The sequence below is a fragment of the Sebastes fasciatus genome, chromosome 4, assembly GCF_043250625.1.
Source record: "Sebastes fasciatus isolate fSebFas1 chromosome 4, fSebFas1.pri, whole genome shotgun sequence".
NCBI classification, from domain to species: Eukaryota; Metazoa; Chordata; class Actinopteri; order Perciformes; family Sebastidae; genus Sebastes; species Sebastes fasciatus.
Window position 1 is genome coordinate 21,981,259 of NC_133798.1, and position 26,882 is coordinate 22,008,140.

A 26,882-nucleotide genomic window follows, 5' to 3' on the forward strand; every position below is an offset into this window, starting at 1 on the left:
TGATGCGCGCAGGTCTGGATAAAGCGCTGCTCGGCACTACAGAGGGCTATTCGCATTCATCCATCCTGCTGTGAATTATTATTATTTTATTGTAACAAATTTAGACAGGGATTTCAAAAAAAAAAAAAAGACGCAGTAAAATCCGACAAAATAATCCTTCTTATCCGCAGAAATCTGTGTTTTGTTTGGACTCATATTCGACAGATCATCTTTCAATCGACATGTGAGTAGATTCTTCTTTTATTGAGAATAAAAACAAACGACGCCCACACACACACACACCCTGTCTTTTATAATTAAGCTGTTTCACATGTTTATGTTTGAACATGTTGTGGTATTATTTGTGATGATGTGATGAAACCCTTTGATTTATTATTATGTTGATGTTGGATGCTTTATTATAGGACAATTGACGGACACGGTAAATATGTTATATTATTGTCCTCTAGCTATATGCATTGCAAGAATAATTTAATTATTTATAGTGAGCATCCCAGCCTGTGTGTGATTCACTATATTGGTAACAAACAAGTCATATGGAGGCTTGTTTTATTGCATCGTGTGTTTTGCTCCATATAAGATGGCTTCTTGTGATGTGGGCATACGAGAAAACCCCTCTGTAGTATTGTGGTCGCTATGGTCAGTTGTGTTTTTTCAAAGGATCAAACGCCATGGCTTTGTGGTAAACAAATATGACCAATGCACAAAATGCAAGCGTTGCAACAAGCTTATCCTGCAGGCTTCTTTATAGTACGTTTCCAGAGTATTTTCTCCTTCATTTTTCTGCTCTATTTATCTTGGGCGTGTGTGGTTTCCTCATCAAGCAGCCAGGGTCCCCCCTGTCAAACATGAGGAATGCAAATGGCTGATGAGGGTGAGGGTTGTCTTCATGGCTATAAGATGGAACAGATGCTGAGTGAAATGAGAAATGTTGTGGTGGTTTCCTCTCCAGATCAGTCTGCCCTTCCTCCCTGCCCTCCTGCTGTTAACAGAGCCCTCTAATCCTCTGCACAGCCTGAGAGACTATACTGACTGTCCAGCAGCCACTGCCTCTACACTGTAAACAATTGCTGTTAATTTACAGCAAGATTTCAACAGTATTAACCTGTTATTGCTAAAAACAGTGCTTTACTGTTAATACAAAAGAAAACCTGTTAAAGTTTTTTTAATTGAGCTATAATGAATTCTTAAAAAACATCACTTTACTGCTGATCAACTGTCTAAGGTATCATCAGTAACAGTTTCATGCAGTATCTTTTTAATTCTGGGACCTGATCTGCTCATGTGAGGCTTGTACATTGTACATGATTGTAAAATCAGTGAATTAGCTTTATTGTTCTTCACTCACATGTTGTTATGGTTTGCATTCTGTGCTTGTAGCCAGCTAGAGACAGACATTTTTGGGAAAAGTGTCAACAAGTCTATTACAGCCTTTTTCCTAGCAAGTGCCTTTAATTGTATTTAGTGTGACTATTCCTATGTCTGTAACCTGCTAAGTCTATTTATCTAGGCAAAAAATAATGTTTATTAAAATGTATGTAAAAAATACAACCTAAATAGTGCATTAAAACAAATCAGTAAGATAATGTAAAAGAAAGGTGAAAAACAGCTATATAATGTATCTTTAAACAGTAAATTTACTGTGAAATTAATTTAAAAAAAACAGTTAAAACTGTATTTTTTATTAACAGTACAAAGCTGTAAATTTCAGCGATAGTATAATAATGTTAATTTAACAGTAACATAAAGGCAACCCTGCTGCCAGTTCTTTACTGTTATTTTACTGGTAAATTCTTAACAGTGTATCTCTACTGGGCCATCAGCACAACAACACTGTGATGATGCTCAAAGCAAAGTCAAAAGACCTTTATTTCAAGTCACATGCAGTGTCAACATCCTGCATGACTGTTTAAGGAAAAATGATGAAAAATAATTGTTTCTTGAATGAAATATCAAAAAGGCATGGAGGAAAAAAAACAAATATTTATAAATATATAATTATAAAAATTATAACCTCCATATTGACTTTAATCGCATTCCAGCCAGTCACTGTTCAAGCTTTAAACAAATAAGATGTTTCCATTATTTTTTTTTATCAAAATTGAGCCTGTTCTACCTGACGAACCCATTGGCAGCTCTATCTTCACAAACTGGTTCTATGTGGATGAACACTGTTAAAATCTAGAGATGCACAGATCTGACTTTTTCAGTCCCGATAGCGATACCGATACCTGGGCTTTGAGTATCGGCTGATACCGAGTACTGATCTGATACCAGTGTTTAATTAATAAGCTCTATGTCTAACTGTGTGGAAGTGACTGGGATCATTCTTTTATGTGTAAAGTAACATCAGACTTAACTTAAACATTGCTTTTCTAACTTTGTAAAACAAAATGTAACCAATAAATACAAAGATATAAATCTATTTAATTGTTCTTTATTATTAAAATAATAAATTGTACTCCAGCAACTTGTTAAAAAATCTTTATTAAAAGGAATTACTAATTAATGCAGCAAAAAATTGGTCAAAATTTAAACAGGAATTCAAATTCCAGTATGTATATATATATAGTATATATAAACATAGAATTGAATAGATCACCGATATCCGATCCATCTATTTGAGTCAGTATCGGCCCGATATCCGATCCAGTATCGGTGCATTCCTAGTTTATTTCAGACTTTAGTCAAGACTCCAAGGTTTCTCTAAATAACAAATATATCCGGTTGAACTACAACGAAAAGAGTTTGAAGTGATGAACAGTTTTTACATTTATAATGGTGCAATATTTTAAAGGAAGCACTGGGACCAGCAGATACAGAATATGAAGTGTGACATTCTCCGACAAAAAATCAAAATCAAAGTTTGTGGCTCCATCAGGGCGAAATGTTGGAAACATTATGATAAACCATGACTGACAATCTGTCATTTCTGCATAGCTGATGGTCGGAGGTGACTCATAAAAACAATAGTGGATGTGAATAGGGAAGTTGCCTTGTTGGCTCTCAAGAAGAGGAAATCCGCTGTGTCCTTATTTGTGCTGCTCTTATGAAGAAAACTGTGGTGAATGAAAAGATTGCAGTTTCTGGGGAGGCCGTGAGTGACTCACTTCCAGTCATGGCCTAACATAGGATTGCCTGCTGCAATAATAAGTGAGGTAGGAGGAAGAGAGTTGGAAATCATGTAGAAAATGAAATATCAAGTCTGGTCGAATCCGGTTTATTTATAGGCATTATGGCTCGAAGGATTTTAGAAGTATTTCTAGATTGATGGACTGAACAATCAAAGGGATGCAATACTGTGTTAAAATCAACAAAACAAAGCACACAACGCATGACAGCAAAAGGCTATTTCTAATCTGGAGCAGCCTCCGCAGCAATATAAACCTCAGACACTAATAGAAAACTCACAAAAAACATCGTTTACTGAGAGGTGAGATGAATAGCTTTCTAGTCAATACAACAAAAAGGCCAATAACATGAAAAAATATGAGATAAACCAGAGAAACTATTGTGATAGCTGTGCTTTTTAATATTCAGGGTACATCTGTTAATATTTATGTTCAAAACATTTTATTCACAGAGCCTTTCTGAACAGAATACATCTGTGGCATCAACACAGCCCATTAGTCGACTTGTATCTAACAATGTTCCCGACTTGATTCAGCACCAGAGTGCGAAATGTTCAGTCTTTCAGTTTTCATGTCGTTGCTATGGCGAGGATTAGTTATAATTTTTTTTCCTCTGCGTCCTGTTGAGTGGGAGGAATAGACGCAGTGGATGATGTACTGTAGTCGTAGTTGGAGCTGGAGATTACATCTATATTTAATCCTGAACCTTCCAAGTATTATACGACACATCTGCCATGCCAACGGCTGTATATTTAGCAGCAATCATGCGATACCTACTGGGAGCAGGTACTTCATTTGAAGTGTTGCGTCACATTAAAGAAGAGGTGGAGCTAGAGAACAGAAACATGTTGAACTCTAACTTTCTTAAATGAAATAAAAGGGATTGTTAACACAGATTACAATGAAAATATGATTTTCATCCTTTATCATAATTACTGTGTTGGAGAGACGGGATATATTTGAAGACATTATTTGCTGTCAAAAAGGTCTATTATAATAATAATAATAATACATGAAGAAAAGACCATCATATTTCTTCTTTTGTAGACAAATCAATGTGGAAATGTGTTTCTATTAGTGTGTAAGAGGAACCAATGGAGCAACATAGAAAAAAGACTTTAAACCTGCATCACAAAGTGTCTCAACTCCTGTTTTCTGTTTGTACAGCTCATAAACATTCAATCTCAACACAGCTCAATCAATTTGAAAAACCAGAGCGAACGAAAGAAGCATAAGAAAACAAACACAGTAATACATAAGTGCAAACAAAATGTAGGCCTATATATATGCATATTTATAAAAAAAAAAAACTGTATTGAAGAAGATCAGAAAAAGCTGAAAACTTTTTCGCAGTAGTTTTGCATGCTGAGTCATTGGGTATACCCTCAAGGCTCAACACTGCAGAGCACAAATAACTCACATCAAAACAGCTGTCAGCTAATCAGGGGAAACACTCATAAACACATTTAGGCCAAAACACTGCAAGACCATAAACAACCTTGTGATTATGAGTCATAAAAGACAACTCAAAATATATCTGACTGAATGTTGCTCGTAAATTGTTTTGGATGGTGTTCCGGTTCAGGCTCAGAAACGTGCCTGCTACTACAGATTATCTTCCTTTTTCCATGTTAGTGGTGAGTTTGACGCCCTAACCCTGTAAGCAGTGCTTAGCTTTCTGTCCCATCACTCAGCCACATGGGGGAACGGCACACAGCTCCATTAGCTTTAAAGCCAGTGGAAGCCAAAGTCCTAAGTGGGTGAGATACGGTCACAGCTTCATGTGTGCCATGGGTTCTAGCAGTGACACATCCAGTGCAGAGGAGGGGAATAACTTTATGCTAAATCCCAGTGGGGGAAATAATAGGCGGCTGTTTATCGGTTTGCTAGTGAGTGTGGAGGAACTGCTGAGAGAGATAAAGCAGACTCTTCAGCTGAAGCACAATAAGCCGGCCCAGCGCTGAGAGGGCTTCCAGGGCTCCATGCTTTGTGATAATGCTATAACAAGCTGACTCACAGGCGCTCGCTCTGTTGCTTTCATTTTTCACGACATTGTTGAGCGCAGAATATATGTTGTCTGAATATTACTTCGCTGAGAGCGCAGAAAAAAGGCTTTTTGCTGCACTTCACTGCACCCTCTCTTCATTTCCCAATGCTCCATTATAGTTCTGGTACTTTTCCTTTCTGCACATTTTTCTTTCTTTTTTTTTTTCTTCTACAAAGGCATGTGTTTTATTTTACATAATCGGTCATGGCATATAGCAAGGTCATTGGTCTTAAGCCCTCCCATATTTCTTGTTGAAATATGGTGTTTTTGCAGACAGGAATGCACACTAAATGCTTCCAGATGCTCTCATTATATTCTGCTGTTTCTGCAGTATGGTGTGTATTTGTAATGTAAGTAATGTCTATTTTACATGCTGCATGGAATCTATGTTATGCAACAACTGGAGCAGCGAGACAATTAATACATTGTGCTCAGAGAGTGATTTTATAGGTGATGCTGTCTTAGCCAGCCTAGTATGCTCAGCCAGGTTGTTTCCTGATGTCAAAGGCCCGTTTTCTTTTGTTTTTAAGCAGCTAGCAACATGATTAAAATGCATAATGGATGAATCCTCTCCCCTTCTCTATTTTTTAGGAATGGGAAATGATGGAGGATAAAGGGCCTCGTGTAGCCGACTACTTTGTGGTTGCCGGCCTCACCGACTCTTCCAAGCCTCTGGAGGAGGAGCTCCATTTTGACGACGCCGGCCCCAAGTCTGTGAAACCCAAAGCCCCCATCACCGACGTAGCTGTGGTGATACGCTCCCTGGGTGAAGAAGTACCTCTGGGTTTCACCTGCGTCGAAAGCACCCCCTCAGGCCTCTCTGCAGAGCTCAACGGAGCCAGCCTCAGGGGCCCGCAGATATTCTTGTGCTTCAAGCGAGGCAGAGATAAGCCTCCACTGACAGATCTTGGGTAAGCAGTAATCCTCACCGCTGACCCCTTTACTCACCCAGCACCACTAATCACTTCTCTGCCACTGGGTCACTATAATCTGCTCTTAAACACATCCTCTAGTCTGACTTCTCTTCAATGAATACATTATCAAAGAATGTCTCGTTTCAAAAGGATCATATAAAAAGGTCACTGCCTTGTATTTCAGGGTTCTGTATGAGTGGAAAGAGAAACTGAAACCTGGATGTCACCTCGTCCAGACCACGCCCTCAGGTCGCCCTGCCAACATCAGCAGCTCGTCATCCCAACGCATCTACATCACCTACCGCCGCGCGGCGAAGAGCCAGCCGCACACGTCACTGGCCGTCACTGATGTCTGCATCATCATCCCCGGCAAGGGGGAGACGCCCCCTCACACCTTCTGCAAGGTGGACAAGAACCTCAACAGCAGCATGGTGGGACAGATCTCTGAGATCACAGATATATCTCTAGTGTCTGTATGAATAATGCAGGTTTTGATTGATCTGTGATGTCTTATCTCTTATTCCAGTGGGGATCCTCAGTCTACCTTTGTTATAAGAAGTCTCTGGCTAAAGCAAACACAATCGCATACAAAGCAGGTAAAGTGGAATTGATTGATGAAATGTCAGTTTTATTCAAGTACTTTAAGGGAGTTATGTTTTTTGACTGTGATGTGTGTATTTGTGTCCAGGTCTGCTGTGTAGGTACCCCAAAGAGGACTATGAGTCCTTCCCACTGCCTGAGTCAGTGCCTATGTTCTGCCTGCCCATGGGGGCAACGGTCGAGTGCTGGCCAGCACACACCAAACACTCCCTGCCTGTTTTTTCCACATTTGTGCTGACTGGTGCCTCTGGAGAAAAGGTAATATTTATATTACCTTACATTACCAATAACCATGTTTCTTTCTCATAATCTTTCATAATCACTCTTGTGCCTTTGCAAAACACACAGAAACCTGCAAACGTGTACTGATTTTGCCGAGGAAACCACCGCTCCGTTCAGAGTCCTGCTATGTTTCATTTACATCATCATTAATTAGGTAGTTCCCCCAAAGTCGGCATCGGTTTTCTACCCTTAAATACATAAATTCTCCCTTAATTGCTTCATTTCAGCCAGCCTCTCCATCTTCATCTCCCCCCTCTGTCTCTTGTTGTGCAATAGTATCCCTTATGGACTAGTTTGTTGATGAACTGCAGTAGTTTTTCGAAGAATTGCCAGACAATCTTAATCAATGTCTAAACTCCGACTGGAATCAAAAATGGTCTAAAGGCTGCGTTTGGAATACTAAAAAAGGCTCTAAGTCTTTGAAAGCAATGCAGCATAAAAGATTTTTTTTGCAGCTCATCTTTTGAATAATGGATAGCTCATGCACCACTTGGGCCGGTGCTTAAGTTTTAAATGCTGAATGCCTCAGTGCTCACTCTTTCTTCCCTGTGACCTCCAGTCTTCTTCAGACTAGTCTCCTGGTACTTCATGCCTGGAATGATCTGTTTATTTATTTGGGAGGAACAGCTTCAAAGGACTGAATGTGATTTAGCTGATTTATTATGATGAAAATTCTCTAGTGGAGCCGCCACAACAGTTCACCTGAATAACATCTTTCAAAGGACCTCTGACTGCTGTGGTTTGTGTCTTTGTAAAGTTTGCATCAGGATGTTAACAAGTCTTTTTGTTTGTGTACTTGTGTTCAATATTCTTTATGCGGATCATAACACTTACATTGTGATCCTTTTGCTTGCAGGTGTACGGAGCAGCCATCCAGTTCTATGAGCCTTACTCAGAGGAGGACCTGTCAGAGCGTCAGCGCTCACAGCTCGGCCTGCCAAGTGTTGATCTCGGACCTGACGGGACCAGGAGTGTTTACAGCAACAAGAGCATCTGTCTGCTCTCCCACTGGCCCTTCTTCCAGTCCTTCAGGAGCTTTCTCACATTCCTCTACCGATACTCCATCTCTGGACCACATGCCCTGCCTATTGAAAAGTTAGCAATGTTTAACACATTCATTGTCTTTGTTGAAATCTATCACGTCTCCGGTCTCGTCCTTACATGCTTTATTAAGTGATTATTTTTTTTCATTCACAGGCACATCTCTCACTTCATGCAAAATGTGCCATTCCCCTCCATTCAGAGACCACGCATCCTAGTGCAGGTGAGCTGAAAATTTGATGAATGAACTAATGACTTCATTTTGGTTTGACATGAATGTCTTTGAACATGCCGTAGTCACGAGCTAAATCCTCTTCCCGCTGACGCTCTAACGCTCTGTCTTCCACAGCTGTCTCCACATGACAGCCTGATACTCAGCCAACCCGTGTCCTCTCCACTGCCTCTCAGGTAGAGAAACATCAGTAAAAATGTCACATTATAGCACGAAGACATACTATATTTACCTGAGTCTTGATCTAGAATTTTTTTTTCATTTGCCTGTCTAGCGGTGGGAGCCTCTCCACATTGCTACTGAATCTGGGCCCGAAGAACGCAGCCACTCTGCTGGTGCTGGCAGTCACAGAGCACAAGATCCTGGTTCATTCCCTGCGTCCAGCTGTGCTCACCAGTGTTACAGAAGCCCTTGTGTCTGTAAGTCTTTTGTTCTTTTTTTTCCTTTATACTTTTCCTGGTAATACCACTAAAGAGGGTGGTCTTTAATGTGATTATAGCTACAATGGCGGATGATGTAAGAGGCAGAGCTGCGGCGTCAATGAACCCATAATCACATCAAAGAGGACCCTTTGGTATTATGGATGTTCGACAACAATTACCTCTGAAAAGCGCTCTTCAAAGAAATATGCGCATGAAGTTCTGAAAAAAAGATGACTAAATAAGAAATATTACTAGTTTGCTGTTTAAATGGACTCTATCTATGTAGTGTATGTATCGATCGTATTGTGATGTATTGATCCTCCCTTTCAGATGATCTTCCCCTTCCACTGGCCGTGCCCCTACATCCCTCTGTGCCCGCTGGCTCTGGCCGGTGTGCTCAGTGCACCATGCCCTTTCATAGTGGGTGTGGACTCCCGATACTTTGACCTCTATGTGCCCCCGGCTGACATCAGCTGTGTGGATCTGGACACCAACACGATCTCCCAGTAAGTGACCTCTAACTGCAACCGCTTTCAACCTTCAACTCTAAGACAGTCAGCCAAAAATCATCTTCTCACGGTTTAGGTTTTTATAGGTCTGATGGTGAAAATTCTTCCCAAGGTTATCTGTATCTGTCAGTGAGAGCCTCTTATGCAATGATACGAGCTGGAATGTGAAATATTATTAATGTACACATAGGCTAACTATTGGCTTCTCACATCAATTCAAAAGCTAGAGAGATTAAATTGTCAGTGCTGATGTCAGTGAGTCCGTCTCCTTCCTTTTGCAATATTTCTTGACTGTCCTCCCATATAAAGAAAACCATATGGTGTGCTTTCAGAAAAGACGACAAGAAGGCTTTAACGTGGAAAATCTTGCCCAGGAGAGCCTGTAAACATCTTCTGAATACCCTGAATAAGCTCCATCAGCAGCTCACTGAGGGTAAGTCCAGTCTGATGCTGTGTCATTTTATCTGTGGTTTCATGAATAATAAATGCTCGCTACTTGAGTCTGTTGAGTCAGCCTATACAGTCAGTTTTACAGGAACAAACTCATTGGATGCTTACACTGTTATATGAAACCAAAACTAATGATGTTAAGTGTATCCCAGGAGATATGAAGTGTAGAATAGTCTTTATCCACTCCTGCTCAACCTGCCTCATCTACTTAGATTCATCATTTACAGTGATTCCCAGAATTGCTTTTGTCCTTTACTCACATTTCAGCGTATCAGGTAGCTGAATGTATTAGGGTCTATTATGGTCTGTCTACAGTGAAATCAGAAATATCTGCCTCTTACCATGTTTGTTTTTTTCTTTGTGACGGTTAAACCTCGATGCAAAATGAATCCCAGACTAGAAAGGAGCTCTTTGGTTGCGACAGATTAACATTTAGGCTACCTTTGGTGTTTTCACACTCCATTTTGGCTGAACTGAAAATATAATGATGTAATGTTGGCCAGTGATACTGAAACATACAATAACAAAAAAACAGAAATTAATACAAAAATGATTTCAGCTTTCTGTGTTTTAGAAATAGGTGTTATTTGGTTAGCTAATGTAGGCCTGAAGCTGGTAGTCAGAGCTGAGTGCTGGTTAAATAGAAAAACAACTCACTTTTCTTGTCCTCCACTCAATATTTTGTGACGAGCTCAATCTGTGCTGTAGTTGTGTGGTTTCTAATAAACAATTATTTGTTGCCAAGTTGTTTTTATTTGCTTAATCTACTGTTGTGTGCTCTCAGGTGGTCAGCTGAACCGTGAAGATGTGCACATGGAGCACACGGTAACTGACAGCGAGCTCAACGGCGGGAAGAGTCTCCACACTCTGGAGCTGGAGATCCAGGAGGCCTTCCTGAGCTTCATGGCGGCCATCCTACGAGGCTACCGCTCCTACCTGCTGCCCATCACCCAAGCCCCCTCTGAGAAGACCACCGATGCCAGCTCCCTCTTCGACATCCAAGGTACACTTCAGTCTGCAATGTTATACTGCGTGCAGTCACAAAAACATGCTGACAAGCTATTGTTGCCGTGCCTATATCTGATTCAGTGCTGTAGTAGGTCAAGGAGTTATGGTGTGAGTGCTGCTGCATCAAAATTCGGCCTAAATCATTGCTGTAATGACTCAGGCGATTTAGCTTAAGCCTCAGCGGAAATTAGGGTTGGATGACAAATCAGGGAAACCGCCATGATTAACCACACAATGTCCCCGCACATCTGTGTGCTCTTATGCAAGCGGAGCAGCGGGGAACAAATAGTTTCATACCACATTATTAATTTCCTGTAAATGTTGGTTAAGTCCTCATGTTGACCCCGCAGATGCTCTGAAACAGCTTGATAAGTGAATGTCCAGTTTTCTAATCTTATATTAATGACCACTTGTCATGTTTGATTTTACATAATGTGTTTTCTTTCACAGGCTTCATAAAGAGCAGAGACCGCTCCCACCAGAGATTCTACTCCCTCATGGCCAAGACTCAAATGTTCAGCCGCTTCATAGAGGAGTGCTCCTTTGTCAGTGATAAAGACGCCAGCCTGGCTTTCTTTGATGAGTGTGTTGATAAGGTGAGCTTTGCAGTGAATCTCTAATATGGATTTTCTGTGTCAGGGACAATTCATCAGAAGAACTGCATCATTCTGCTGTGTAGGAACAAATGCTCCAATAACGATATTTAGTCTGGTCTCCACCTGCTTGCAGATTAAAACAAAGCTGAGGCATTTAGAAGTTTAATAACCTGCTGTCCTCTCAATTAACATGTTTTATTAAGGTCTTGGGTTTAATTTGAAGGAGCTAATAAGCAAATAACAATGACTAATAGGAATAAACAAAGTGATTAACGCTCCACCGCCTCCCTTAAGATACTTATTAACATCAGCGCCAAGCCTTTCTCATCTATAATGTCCCCTGTTCTTTCAGTCCTTTTAAAAGTGATTTTCTGTCTTCTTTTTTTAGTATATCTCTTGCTGTCCTCTTTTTCTTCTCTGATTTTCTGCCTTTTGTCTTTTCTGTTGCTCTGTTTGTCATCATGGCTGCTGCCTGGTAGCTATTCACCACTGGAGGCAAGGTAAGCAACCAAAACTGGTGTTGTAGTTTAAACCTGTTATGTTTGTACGGGTTAATGGTTTTTTTCCACTCTTTTCCACTTTTTAGCTGTAGTAGAATCCGTTATGAACCCAAGTGAAGTGTTTTCCATTGTTCTTAGTGCGTGACTCAGCTCAGTGTTTTGTTCGTCTGTACTGAATATATCAAAGTGAAGGGGAAAAGGGAGTGGAGCTAAAAGTGCAAGAGAGGTTTTGGATTTGAGGATGTGCATTAGCTGTCAGTGTGTGTGTCAGCAATCTGCATTATTGAACCAGGTGCCATTAAAATGAACCACACAAAGAGGTTATGCAGGACTCTGTTAGAGACTCCGAGGTGACGCTGAGACAGTGAGATTAATTATTTGTGCTTGCCTCTCGCTGAGATGACTGTGCACTATCCTGACTCCAAAAGTCTCTCTGAAATATAGAAGAATGAGAGAGGACAACAAAGACATAGGGGACAATCCTTACTTGTTGAGAAATGAGAAAATGAGTAGGGCTGTCAAAGTTAACGCGATAATAATGTGTTTATGCAAATTAGTTTTAACGTCACTAATTTCTATAATGCAATCGATCTTTCAGAGGCTGTAGCGGGCTCAGTTGAGTGAAATGAAAAATAACGCTCCAAACTTATGCTAAATTTTGGCGAAGAAAAACTGTCATGGACTTTTTCAAAGGGGTCCCTTGACCTCAGACTTCAAGATATGTGAATGAAAATGGGTTTTATGGGTACCCACGAGTCTCCCCTTTACAGACATGCCCACTTTATGATAATGATAAGTCAGCACACTGACAGACTGACAGCTACTGTTGCCTGTTGGGCTGCAGTTTGTCATGTTATGATTTGAGCATATTTTTAATGCTAAATGCAGTACCTGTGAGGGTTTCTGGATAATATTTTTCATCGTTTTGTGTTGTTAATTGATTTACAATAATAAATATATACATGCATTCGCATAAAGCAAGAATATTAGCCCGCTCCCATGTTGATAAGAGTATTAAATACTTGACAAATCTCCCTTTAAGGTACATTTTGAACAGATAAAAAATGTGCATTTAATTTGCAATTAATCGCGATTAATCATGGACAATCATGCAATTAAATATTTTAATCGATTGATAAGCCCTAGTTGTGAGTTTTGTTGCTTAAGTCCCACAGGATGTGGGCTAGTCGTGCTCATTCACACAATGAGAGGTTTAGTCATTTGGCGATTTGACAACTTTTATTAACACAACCTGCCTACACATGTTTTGCAACACACAAAAATGACAAAACATCGCCCTCTCCTCCAAAAACAAACTCTCCGTGCTTGCAAACTTGTGCAATCAGGAAGTCACATACATTTACATCCTGCATGAACAGTGGGAGCTCATGTACGTGTGGTCACTGCGGTTATATTATTGAGAAGTGGAAGCATTGATTCATTCAACGTCAATGCTGCTGATGTTGACAAAGAGTGCGTGATTGAGAAAGACCTCTTGGGTGTAAGAGGAAGGGCAACAAGCGGAGAAACACTGAGCAGAATCGAAGCAGGGGCAAATAGGTCAGCGAGAGTTAGTTGACTGAATCATCCACTCGACTGAGTGGAACAAACCCTGTAACGCAGTGGCACTGGGGAGCTTTTCAGCCGCTGCCATAATATTAGCGTTTTTGTGAAGCTCATGTCCGAGATAAGCTGGTAATCGATTCAGATAAGCCAAGTGAATGCACATCAGCGTAGCAGGCTTTTTATGATCTCCTAGACAGCTATTCAGTAGTGATTTTCTCCTAAAAGAGAGCATGGCTTTACCTTGCCATGCAACACAAAGGAGTGCTACTGCTGTTGTTCTCAGACAGGCAGGAAGGCGGTGGAGCTTTGCACGCATTTCTCCATACAACAGATCAGTCAGCCAGTTCTGAGCTGAAGGAAATGTGGCAGTTTAGTATCAAGCACTGCTGCCAAAGCGGTACAGTTTAATTGTTTCATGTCCCTAGAGAATCAATTTTGTCCAGGTCAATGCAGCCTGGATTCATTTAGTCTTGGGGGAATCGTAGGATCAAGCCCCTGCCTTGGCTGTGCCCTTTAGATCAATGGAGTGGGGACACGGGCCATATTTATGATATAGATGGACTCATTACTGACATCTGTTTGTCTTCACTGACCCTCATATCTGATCTGATCTGAGGGCTCGTATAGTATCAGATGTCCATAAGCCCCCAGGCAGCATCAGCATCTATAGATATGTTTTTATAGCAAAGATAAGATGAAAGAACAGAGGGAAGAATAATGACAAATGTGTTTCTCTCTTGAAAACCAGATGGACATTGAGCGGCCAGAGGAAACCAGACTGATCGAACTGGATGAATCCCACCGCAGTGAGCACACGGTCTATATCAACCCCCCAGAGCTGCCTCCACTACCACAGGGAGAAGAGCATCCTCTGTGCTATAGGTACCACACTGCAGATCAATGTCTTAACGATAGAAACAAGGCTGTTTCTTCTTTCTTTTACACTGTCTTACACAGACACACACTTAAAGAGCACTTCTCGCCGACGCTGAGTGCACACGCTGCAGCTCTCGAAGGAGAGACACAGCCTAAATTGCCTCCGTTGTTAAAGAATTTGTCACTGCTTTAGGGCTTTGTGATTATTTCGAGGTGGAACACATCGCTTTTGGATTCTTATGTCAGTGCTCAAGCTTCCAGGGTGTCGGAGCCAAACTATTGTGCATGTCACTCGGCTTGCCAGTGTTTATGTGGGATTGATGTCTATTTCAGTTTGTGTGTATAATATGAGTGAATATATGTCTTTCTGCAGCTACTCTGGGTTCCCTGTGCTGAATGCTGAGCTCCTGGAGCCGCTGGAGGGACCAAATCCTCCATCAGCAGGCATGACCTCACGCCACAGCAGCCCAGCCAGCCCTACGGCCATCTTTAGGCGCTCTAAACAGGTCAGCCGTACGAGTAGTGAGTTTTCCTAGAAAGTAGACTGTCTATGTCTTTTACTAGCATTTTCTATTGTGAATCCATATAATTATAGATAAACATGTTAAATTTATCGTCAGATCTGATCCTTATTTGAGCCTTTTTATGTTTGCAATTTAAGAAGTTAAGCTTATTTTACTGCTGCATTCATTCTACATAATGAAGGATACGGGTATAAATGTGAATGCAAAATGCAAATCTGGTTGCTGGAGGATGATAAATGATCTCTACGTGTGATCTTTTTTTTTTTTTATCTCAGGAGATCAAATCAGCTCAAAGGATGGCCAAAACCTATTCATCTGTGCCTCAGATGTGGTCCAAGTGTCTGCTGCGCCACTGCTATGGCCTCTGGTTCATCTGCCTGCCAGGGTTTGTTGACACCTGCCACTCAAAGGTGCGGGCTCTGCGTACCGCTTATGATGTGCTGATGAAGATGCAGGACAAGAAGCTGCAGGCTCCAGATGAGGTGGGAAACTGTTAGACAGCCGTACAGACAGCCATATACATATTTAGTAGTGTAGATTTTAAATCTTGGTGTTTTCTGTCCAAGGTGTGTTACCGCGTGTTGCTGCAGCTGTGTGGGCAGTACAGCCAGCCAGTCCTCGCTGTCAGGGTGTTGTTTGAGATGAAGAAAGCTGGAGTTCAACCCAACGCCATCACCTATGGGTACTACAACAAGGTGTGTGATCTTCGTATGTACGGTACAAACACACAAGGAAGCAATAAAGAAGCTAATCTGACTCAGAACAGTCTAGTTTAAATGGTTAACCACATATACTGTACATGTTCATTGCTCTAGGCGGTGTTGGAGAGCACCTGGCCCTCCACCACCAGAGGAGGCTACTTCTTGTGGGGAAAGCTGAGGAACGTGGTCCTGGGTGTGCTCCAGTTCAAGCAAGCAGGGAGAAAACAGCGGACACCGCACAGAGATCCTCAGCTTTCAGGTGAGAATTAGGGTCGTCCTCGGCCAAAGAAATTCTTAAACTCGTACTATTTTGTTGACTAATCGATTAGTTGATTTAATCAACAGATCTGTAAATCTGAGTTTCTCCACAAAGAATCACACAAAAGCACCACTTTAAATCTTGTGTTTACCAGAAATGTGCTCATAAGTTTCTTGGAAATAACTCATTCAGCATGAAAAACACATAAAAAACGACTAATCGACAAAAAAGAAAAGAAATCTTAGTGGACTAAGACCAAAACGACGATTAGTTGACTTATCGTCTAAGAGGGGGCAGCTCTAGTAGGAATACTAATGTCCTGACACAGGGATATATATATATATATATATATATATATATATATATATATATTATATTATATATATTATTTATTTATATATATATATATATTTATTTATTTATTTATTTTTATATATATATACTGTATATATATATATATATTTTTACTGATATCTGGCATCCCCTAATTTCCTTATTAATTTCGGCTGATGATTTTTAATTTTATTAGCAATACTTCTGCAAATATCTGGTGAAATATACTCCCCACAGTTATCACTCAAGTTTTTGGAAATACACAGAAAGTTAGATATGAAGTCATATATCACAAAGATTACAGCCAGAAATGAAAACACACAAACAAATAAAATCCCTGCGATTTATCAGCCATAACATATTTTTAAGCACATTGTCCAGTGTCGTTATGACAACTGACACACAGTATATCACGCACTCCCACACTGACTGCCTGCAAATACTTAAACAAACACCAGCTGTCGTTGTTTTATATACAAGACTAATCAGGTCTTAAGTTGTTTGAGATTGCATTAAGTTCAGTGGTAATAACTTTTCAATCGAATAAATGAGAAACTGAAAGTATATGATTTTTTGTACTTCCTGTAGTTCTAAATGAATAAACATGTAAATGAGTGCGGTTGCTTCTTCAAGGCTTCTTTCCTGGTCTCATATGAAGGATCATCCAAACTCCCGCCTCCTCCAGTGCATTTCATTCCCAACCCGCATTTCTTTAATGACACTAATTAAACAGAGTGAAGAGGTTTTCCTCCCCAGCAGTCACAGCACACAGGTTGCTCTTGATGTCAGTCCTTAATTCCCACAACAGCCCAGTTAGACTGTCATTACCATAATGACATGTTGTGTGAGGGGCTCTAACGAAAACATCATGCTTTACACCCTAAACTGTAACCATGTTTTTGTTTTTTTATTTTGATTTCATTCACTTCACAAAGAGGATTTTATACAAAATTCCCCAAATGGTAATGTGATCATGTTGAGTAGCATGTCCTTTAGTTATTCCAGTGAATAAATCTTAGGTGAATTTACAATCGCTGAACTGAAAATATGTAATTTAATGTGATTCATTCAACCCTCATCTTGGTTTCCTTTGAGTTAAAATTCAACAGCAAAGTGAAACCTTGATTCTCTTTTTGCACTCTGGCATGCCTTTATGTTGTTCAGTCATGATGACAGCGACGGGGCATTCAAAGCATTCCTGCATATTGCAGTGGATGATAACGATTACAGCACTATTTAGTGATTGTTTACACAGAGCTCTTATACCAGCTGGTCTCATAATCCTGTTGGTACTCATTTGTTTTAATCATCCTCTCCCTTTTCTGTTATCTCCCTTCAGACGGCAGTGATCTTGACACAGTCAGTCATGGCAGTTTGGACAGTGCCAATGACTCGGCGGAGCGCGCTTCCATCGACACCGACTTCACCAAAATGGACTCCAGTGATGATGGATTTAGTACAGGTAGGAAAACACAGATCTGCTCCTTTCTTCTTCGAGCTATTTCACTCTCATCCTTTAATTGTGTCACATCTGCTCCTCTTGTCTCAGCTTCACTCTGGAAAAATTTGATTTTAATTTGATTTGATTTAATTCATATTTCAGTAGCCAAACCACGTGATTCATAAACCTTAATTTAGCATTTTAACTACTTAAATGCGCTACTCAAATAAATTGTTTTGATGTCATTGCACATTCTGCTTTCTGTCGATCACCTGACACCCACAGAAAGAAACACATTTCTCCAGTACCAAGAAATTCTTCCAAACCGTGTCACCTATACATATTGAGACGAATAAGGGACAAATGTTACAGCAGCTCATCTGAACAGTCAAAAGTATAAATGAATACGTAATCAATAACATAATCAAGTTAAAGAGCTCAAACAGAGCGTTTCAGACAGAGGGTGAAAGGTGGTGCGTGAGAAAATAAAGCGTTTTTTGAACATTAAAGCATGTAAAAATGTTCTAGTAAATGGATTTGCATTTATATAGCGCTTTTCTAGTCTTCCTAGTCTAGTCTTCCGACCACTCAAAGCACTTTACACTGCACGTCAGTATTCACCCATTCACACACACGTTCACACACTGATGGCAGAGGTTATTAAGGTGCCAACTTTGCCAATCAGGATCTAATCTAAATACTCATTCACACACCGATGGCTATGCCTTCAGGAGCAATTTGAGGTCAAGTGTCTTGCTCAAGGACACATCAACATGTGACCTGGAGCAGCTGGGGATCGAACCAGCGACCTTCCGATTGGTGGACAAACTGCTCTACCCTAAAGTTTTCTAAATATCATTATATTGGTATTTGCTTTATGATCATGAAAATTCAGGTCCTACCGAGATTTGAACTCGGATCGCTGGATTCAGAGTCCAGAGTGCTAACCATTACACCATAGAACCGCTTAAACAACTAGAAATCCCAAATGTGCACGTGAAAATAAGCACAATACGTCCTCTTTAATATTTTAAATTATAAAAAAACAACATGATAAAGTAACCTGGAGCAGCTGGGGATCGACCACTGACCTTCCGATTGAGGGACAAACTGCTCTATCCTCTGAGCCACAGCCGCCCCTAAAGTTAGAAAAGTCGCTGGTTTTATACTTCACACTAACTTATTATTAGGTTATTTAACTTATTATCATCATATTGGTATTTGCTTTATGATTATGAAAATTCAGGTCCTACCGAGATTTGAACTCGGATCGCTGGATTCAGAGTCCAGAGTGCTAACCATTACACCATAGAACCGCTTAATCAAACAGAAACCCCAAATAATCATAATACCTCTTCTTTAATATTTTAAAATTATAAAAAAAATACATGATAAAATGGCTAATTACATTCCAATGGCATTAAAAAGACATTGGGAAAATGTAAACTAGGCAATCATCAGGAGGCGCATGCACATCCATAAAATCTTTGCAGGTCATGGGTAACAATCTGAACAAAAAGATGGAAAAAATATTTCACATGGACCATTTGTGGGCAAAACATTGTCATGTCCATGTAGTATAAAAGAAAAGAGAAAAGACAGCATCGTGCAAGAATTTGTTGTCTTTTTGCAAAAATATATAAGTTAGACTTGGACAACAAATAGATCAGTTGCCTTGGCGACTCTCCAGTTTCTTCTTTTGCCTCATTATAACTAATGTACTGTAGATAAAGGGCAGTGGAGACAACTGGGCTTACAGTGGGTCTTTCAGCAGGATAAAGCTCTTACACTCTAACAACATCATGGACTTGAATCTGGCTCACGACTTGTTTCATGTTTCTCCCTCAGTGGGAAAACAACTGAATAAAGCAGAACTTCTCTGCGAGGATAAAATAAATCACAGTAGAGGCGGTTCGTGCTTTTTCCTGCAGTTTGACCTTGTGAATATGATGCAAGTTTTCAAAGACTCTATTCCTCTCCTGCTGCTCCTGCTTTTCTATTCTGGGAGTGTTGTGTGCTGTAAAGCTGTTGAAGAAAAACTCTCAGATCAGTTGTCACTTATAAAGTAATCCACGGAGACTAAATATCAGGGTTTTTTTTATTCACTCAGCTCTTTCTGAGAGAGGAAACTAAGCAAGGTGGAAAAATACAACAAAATAACTGTAGCTGTTTTTCAGAAGAGTAAAGCTTCTTATCTTTTTCAGGTGGGCAGTCAGACCAAGGCTACGATTCACTATCCAAAGAGGAGGAGCGGATGTGCGGCAGAGATAGTGACAACACACCGCAAGCGGAGGATAAAGGACCGAGGCAGTCCAGTGAGTTATGGATTAACTTCTATCCTAATCTTTGACATTTTGCTACCATTTCTGCAGGAGTGAATCACAGTTTACTGGCAGCAAAATGAACGCTATCTCTTTAAAAGCTGGGTTATCATGTGGCAGCGTGGGTGTACTGTATTCTCCAGCCCGTCCATTTGCTGTTATATTTAAATGTTTTTGAGAAACAGATTCTGTTGATGGATGAATATGTTATGTAAGCAGGTGATTGTTTGCATGACAGGATTTGTCTTGAATTCTGTCGCTAATAACAACACGCCGTGTCTGACGCAATCTCTGTTCCGGCTTTCATGATCAATAATCCTCACTAATTGGTGTGGGCGTTTCATCAGAGGCTTAATTGTGGACTTACTTTTTTAGGGTAGAATCCAAGACAGCCTTATTTTAAGATTGAACAGCTGTCCCTTAAGGAACTGTGCAGTTGCCAGTTTTACCCTTCTTCACCCCACTGCATAGCTTCATGCTGGCACAAATGGCATCACTCCAGCAACTAGTGATTTTCTATATGAAATGTAGATTTTGCATGAATCAAATGTTGCAAGAGGTTTTGTCAAATTTGCCAAATACACAATAATATAATTTATTGTTGTATCTCCTTAAAGAGGACGTATTATGCTAATTTTCAGGTGAATACTTGAGTTTTGGGTTTCTAGTAGAACATGTTTTCATACTTGAATGTTCAAAAAACGCCTTATTTTTCTCATACTGGCAGTCCTGCAGCACCTCTTTTCACCCTCTGTCCCGAAAAGCCCAGTCTAATCTGAGTGATCAGCTGGCCCACTCTGTTGTGATTGGTCAACTGACCCAAACTTTTCAGACTCCACTCCAGCTCCGCTCTAACTAGCTTTGTTTGAGGGCGTGCCAAGGAAAGGGAAAAAGCACAAACGCGTAATAGGTCCTCTTTAACAATTTGGTATTATTTAAATCTCCAGCACCTGAGATTGTGGTTCCAATCAGCAGCATCTCTCCGTCTACAAGAAACTGCAAATCAACAGATGTCAGTGCAGGTAAGTTTTATTTATATAGAAGAATATCAAGAAGCCATTATGATTGTTTATAAAAGCCACAGATCTCAGTCTTATTGCATGGGAGCTGAATGTTTTGTTTTTTGTCACAGGGAATGGCAACAGGCTGGTTTCTAGTCCATCTAGTGACACCGTTCTGTGTGGAGTTCTGCCAAAGTCAGAGAGGCCAAAATCTCTGGACTTGTGTGGTGGACAAGGAAGTCTTAGGCTCACCGTCCCTCACCTTGGCTCAACAAAGCAGCATCACCTAGCTGCTGACAGACTGCACGGGGTAGAAGAAGAGGAGACAGAGACTGATAAACAGAAACCTCCGGTGGAGAGGAGTATCAGCTGCAGCGGTGCAGTGGAGAAACCAGGGATGTCCATAGAGAGGAGTGTCAGCTGCAACGGTGGAACTGTGAGTAGAACAGGTATTGAGATGGGGTTTGATCCCCTGTCACTGATGGCGACAGATGAGGTACAAGAGTGTGATCAAGAGAACAGCGGCACGCCCACGGCCCGCCGTGACCTCGCTGAAGAGATTGAGATGTACATGCACAATGGCAACAGCCCTCTGAGCAGCCGCACGCCCAGCATGGACCTGCAGAGCCCCTCGAGCCCTTTGTTTCGATCCGCCTCGTCTCCTCACACCTCACCGCGACCCTCCGCCCTGCTCCGCTCCAACACGCACCTCCCGCTGCCTGTGAAATCCAAGGAGAGGCTGAGGCCGTCGCCTTCTCTTCCTCTGGGCGTCTGTACCAAAGACAGGGAGAGGCCTTCCTCCTTGGTGTCACCCTCCTCACCTACTCCCTCCTCCTCATCATTCTCCATGGACTCAATGTTCACCCCAACTCTGGACATCTTCAAGAGCAGCTTCTTATCAGCAGGGAAGGGCGTGGCTGAGAAGGCCAGCCGCTTCTACTCTCGTCTGTCTTCCCAGACTTCATTAACACAGGTTGGTAGTGCAGCATTTTCCCCGAACTAATATACCCAATATAACTGCTGATCACATCCACAATGATTTTTCTCCTCCTCCTCTCCTGCAGGATACAAACTGTGACCGGATTAGTGTGTCCTCACTGACCTCAGGAGAGGCAGACTGCTCGTCGCTGCTTGATAATGACTCCTGTCTGGACCCAGATGGTTTCACCTCCCCCCAGCGCGGCAGCGTTTCCCGACTCAGGAGGAGCCCAACTGTGGGTCACACCAACCTGGGCAGCCCCGGCACCCCCAACAGAGTGTTCAGACACAACTCCTTCTCTGGTTTGTTGCACATCCTTTAATCAGTGTACACAACAAATATTGTTGGAATAATGCTCTTAGTTTATTTTGATATATGGAATCTTGAGATGTTTGCGTTAGACGAACAGCACAATCCACATTTATTTAAAGTTGGCAGTGTTTATGAAAACATCTCCTATGTGAGAAGGTCATGTCTTAGAGGCATACTCATTAAATTGCTGTTTTAACTGCAGCGTTGTGTTGGTTCCCAGCAAAACACTTCTTGGCGATCTAAATTTAGAGTAAGAGTAGGACTCGGTAATGGAGAGTGTCGGGTGTTCTGTGCGAAACTAGGCCAGCAGGCGTGAGGGCTGATTCAGTGTGTGGGCTGCTCTGCACCCATCCACAGGCCCTATGCTAAGCATAGACACGTGAACACGCACACGTGCATGCACATTCCCAGACACATCGATGTGAAACACAGATTCACCAAACCAGCAAAACAGCAAAAAAAAGTCCACTGATTGTACACTTTTTCGAGTCGCTGCGTCATTTAATTTTTCCACTTGTGCTGTATTTAGTCCAGATATGTATAGCTAAATCTTGGCCTTTCTCGTGTGTCTAATTGTATAATCCTCCATGGCATCCAGGTGGTTTGGCACTTCCTTCTAAAATCCCTCACACTCCAGATTCCTCCCCCGACACCAGCCGCTTTCAACCCACTCCCAATTACACCATAGAGGTAAGTTCCTCTTATATAAAATCACTCCTCCGTAGACTGACTCAGACTATCACGAATGAGTGTTACACTCTGTCTGCTGCTTTTTGTCGTAGGTGCTGATGTCCAGTTGTTCACTCTGTAAGACGTGTGACTGTCTGGTGTATGACGAGGAGATCATGGCTGGCTGGACTGCAAATGACTCCAACCTCAACAGCACTTGTCCCTTCTGCGGCACAGCCTTCCTGCCTTTCCTCAATGTGGAGATCAAAGACCTGAGACCACAGAGCAGGTAAATGCTCCCTTTGCACAGACCAGTATGCACACACTACACATTGAATAATTAATCAGGTGCTTCCATCATTTCACACTGAATTCACTGATAATGCGATTTAATGTCTTTGATCTCTTGCGCTAGATTATTTTTAAAGTGGCTAGCTGTCTGGCACTTTTTCCAAAAGCCCTGACACACATGCACGAACACACACACTCAGACACAAAATCTTGCATTCCTGTGCCATCCTCTTTAAACAGATCCACTCTGTGTCTCCCCTCAGGTCTTCTAAGGAAAGTAATCCTGTTACAGAGGAAGTCACGTCGCCGACTCTCAATCCCGAGGCCAAAATGTCTGCGGCAGACTGTGCAGCTCAGTCATCTGCAGCACCCCCGCAGGAGCAGGAGAGCAGCGGGGGTGCTGGCCCCACTCCAGTGACGGTGCCCTACCTGAGCCCTCTGGTTCTGTGGAAGGAGCTGGAGAGCATGCTGGTAAATGAGGGCGACCAGGCAATCTCCTCCCCGAGCGTTGTCGACCAACACCCCATCGTCTTCTGGAACCTCGTGTGGTACTTTAAAAGGCTGGAGCTGCCGAGCAACCTGCCGGCTCTTATCCTGGCCTCCCAGCACTGTAGCCATGGAGACCAGGTATGCATGAAGGTGTCTGTCAAGCTCACTGACATATAGTTGTGTGTACATTGACCCGTTACCCATACAACCATCATTTTATCAACTGTGTTTTAAAGGACATTTTAGGAAATACACTTTTTCACTTTGTTGAAATTAGAGTTAGATGTGAATATTGATACCACTCTCATATCTGTATGAAGCCAGTCCAAGAGAGAGGAATTGACCTTCTATCTATTTATCTCATCTAATTCTCGGCAAGAAAGCGAATGAGCGTATTTTCCAAAGTCATCAGTCAGAAAATCCAACTTTGGTGACTCCTAGTGGTAGTTTCAAATATACAAAACCGAGCAATGCAGAAAAGCAGCACATAGACCAATTTTCACTGGGAACATCTCATTCTTTTTTTAACAAATGAAAACTAAACACTTTTATAAATACATTAAAATTCTACCCATAATGGCTGTAACATGCAGAGTAAGGGATTAATGTTCTTCCCGTTTTACCCCTTGCAGACTCCCCAGAGCGTTTCATCCGAGGACAGTAAGCAGGTGCTTGTGAGGATTATGTGGGACAACCTGAAGTTGCACAAAGACCGAGTTCAACCCTGCTATGTCCTGTGGAACACACATTGTAAGTCACTAAAGTGTTTACTTTAACCGACTGAGGTATAATGTGTTTCAAAAGGGGAAATTATTTTCAGAAAATGATTCTGCTGGCAAGTTTGATCAAGGTCAGGTATAATTTACATGTAAATTAAATAATGCATATGAAGTAAAGCATGTATAATTCAGTTCATGACTCTTATTAGTCACGCCGCCCTTATCAGTGCTCTACCTTCAGAATTGATTTTGAGTGATGGAGATGAATGAGCCTTTGATCAGGGTGACTTTTATCTCCGGCTCTTTGCAGGTGCAAACTCCCTGGTTCGCTCTGGGCTGTGTGAGGAAGGCCAGGTCTTCACTGTGGAGCTACTGCAGGGTTTCGTGAGGAGCACTAAGAAGAGTGACGTCTATCAACCGATGAGCCAGATCATCCAGCTGCTGGGGCCAGAGCTGGGTTTTAAAAGACAGAGGTGAGGAGATGAAGAGTTTAGCGTAAAGCCGTGTGTGAAAGATCATATGAATGGAAAGTCTAATTGTTTTTTTCCCTCTCTCAAAAAGGAGCCTCTACCGAGATTTATTGTTCCTCGCTCTGGTGGCTTTGGGAAAGAACAACATTAATATCAGTAAGTCCAAAAGCATGATATCCTGTTTTTAGCCATGCTAGCTGTTTGTCCACCACTTTAGTTCAGACTATAATATCTCAACAACTGTTATACGGATCGACATGAAATTTGGTGCAGTTATCTATTGTGCTCAGAGGATGAATTCTACTGACTTTGGTGATCCCTTGACTTTTCCTCTAGCGCCACCAACAGGTCAAAGTTTTCATTTATCCTGTGAAATATCTTAACATTTACCAGATGGATCGGCACAAAATTTAGTACAGACATGTATGTACAACTTAGGATGAATTGTGATCACTTTTGTGGTCCCCTGACTTTTCATCTGGCGCCATCAACACATCAAAAATAATTTTGTTTTCCTGTACTTGGTTTTTAGACCAAATACCTGCAAAACTAATGCCACTCAACTTCTGTTGTACTTTGTGTTTAGTGCTTAATTAGCAAATGTTAGCCTGCTAACATGCTAAACTAAGATGGTTAACATAGTAAACATTATACCTGCTCAATGTCAGCATGTTGGCATTAACCTTGTGAGTCTGTTAGCGTGCTGACGTTAACATTTAACTCACAGCAGCCTCACAAAACCACCATCATGGCTGTAGACTCGTCTTTTTCTTTATGCAGAAGCTAGAACTGATATTTTCTTGCTTTGTCAAATACATGCTACGCCGGGCTTATGGATTAAATATCCAACTGGTCGAGGCAGATGGCTGCCGACCCAGAGCCGGGTTCTGCCCTAGGTTTCTACTCATTAAAGGGGAGTTTTTCCTTTCCATTGTCGCATAAGAATGCATCCGCATGAGGGATCTCTTGTTGGGTCTCTAGATTATAGGGTACGGTCTGGACCTGCTCTATATGAAAAGCATCTCGAGATAACTTCTGTTATGATTTAACGCTATATAAAAATAAATTGAATTGAATTGAATACATTTCATTGACACATTACATTCTCATTGTTGCCTCTTTGCAGATGCTTTTGACCGGGAGTACAAGTTGGCATATGACCGCCTCACCCCCAACCAGGTTAAACTGACACACAACTGTGACCGGCCCCCTGGAGCAGGGGTCATGGAGTGCAGGAGGACTTTTGGGGAGCTCGGTCTGTAAACTACTTCTGTTTTTCTGTCCCGTTATGTTTTTCCTTCAACCATGGTCACTGCTGCTGTTTTGTTTTTTGTTTTTTTTGACTGCTCCTCAGACTCAGGACCAGCTCACCTGACTGGAGCACAGAGCTCTTAAGCACAATGGGAAAATGACACTTAATGTAAAGCAACTGCCATGAGTTTCTTGTATACTGTTAGAGCTGAGAGGCGCGGAGTGACTGCCTTGTGTTTGTAAATATTTAGAAAATCCACTGTATTTTCAGTATAACTATAGTAAAATGTTTGTACAGTTATTATACAGTCTATTTTATGACTTTGTTTCTGTTGAAGCTGTGAGTAAGTATGTAAAAGTTAGTGTATGATCATCACGTTGTCGACATCCATAAGTGGTCCTGGTGACCTTGTTAAGACTGTTGTTGAGTGTGTGTATAATAAGTACTTGCTTTTAGACATTTGTGTATTCACAAAGCACTTTGACAAGATGAGCTCTTGCCATTCATTCCCAATTACGTAACGCTGTGGCCCAGCAGCCTACGCTTGAGTGACTTTTTATTTGGCTGCTGCAGGACTTACTGCACTGTTTAATATTTCCATTACATGTAGTTAATGAAAGCAAAGAAATTCCTCCTCATCTGCACCCTGTACATGTAGCACGGCCATGCTCATATGCCTGAATACACTAAACTAGATGGCAACATCAAATCAAATTATAAAACATAATATTATTTCTGAATTAAGAAGGGAATACTCAATTATATGTATATGCACAATGTTTATTCGTTTATCCTTTTTTTGTACAATGTACCAAAATAACCCAAAAGGGAATAGTACTTCTATGATTTATTTACAGTTTTTTTAAGCAATACCTTTTTTAATGTGAAGATTTATGTGTTATATGGGACCACCAAGGATAGATTTCCTTAAAAACAGTACAATCAAA

General features: G+C 41.3%; 1 protein-coding gene and 2 non-coding genes across 4 annotated transcripts; 1 reads left to right on the plus strand and 2 right to left on the minus strand.

The window, feature by feature from the left end:
- dennd4a (DENN/MADD domain containing 4A) lies at nt 1-26,108 on the plus strand. Of its 2 annotated transcripts, XM_074632815.1 has the most exons (31): nt 1-223; nt 5,770-6,089; nt 6,277-6,523; nt 6,619-6,688; nt 6,781-6,950; nt 7,831-8,069; nt 8,172-8,238; nt 8,365-8,423; nt 8,522-8,666; nt 9,000-9,175; nt 9,511-9,611; nt 10,413-10,631; nt 11,087-11,232; nt 11,712-11,732; nt 14,047-14,180; nt 14,548-14,680; nt 14,974-15,180; nt 15,265-15,393; nt 15,514-15,658; nt 17,331-17,453; nt 19,637-19,747; nt 20,701-20,775; nt 20,886-21,727; nt 21,819-22,035; nt 22,644-22,735; nt 22,828-23,003; nt 23,269-23,632; nt 24,127-24,244; nt 24,524-24,686; nt 24,775-24,839; nt 25,810-26,108. In XM_074632815.1, exons 2-31 carry the CDS (start codon nt 5,779-5,781, stop codon nt 25,944-25,946), a joined length of 5,202 nt encoding a protein of 1,733 aa, XP_074488916.1. In that variant the 5' UTR covers nt 1-223; nt 5,770-5,778; the 3' UTR covers nt 25,947-26,108. The 2 variants fall into 2 exon arrangements, with proteins under 2 accessions (XP_074488916.1, XP_074488917.1); XM_074632816.1 differs by lacking the exon at nt 11,712-11,732 and having other exon boundaries at nt 2-223.
- trnaq-cug (transfer RNA glutamine (anticodon CUG)) lies at nt 18,326-18,397 on the minus strand. Its single transcript has one exon. It is a non-coding gene; the product is annotated as a tRNA-Gln (tRNA).
- Nucleotides 18,677-18,748, minus strand: trnaq-cug (transfer RNA glutamine (anticodon CUG)). The gene has a single exon. It is a non-coding gene; the product is annotated as a tRNA-Gln (tRNA).
- Nucleotides 26,109-26,882: the final 774 nt, after the last annotated feature.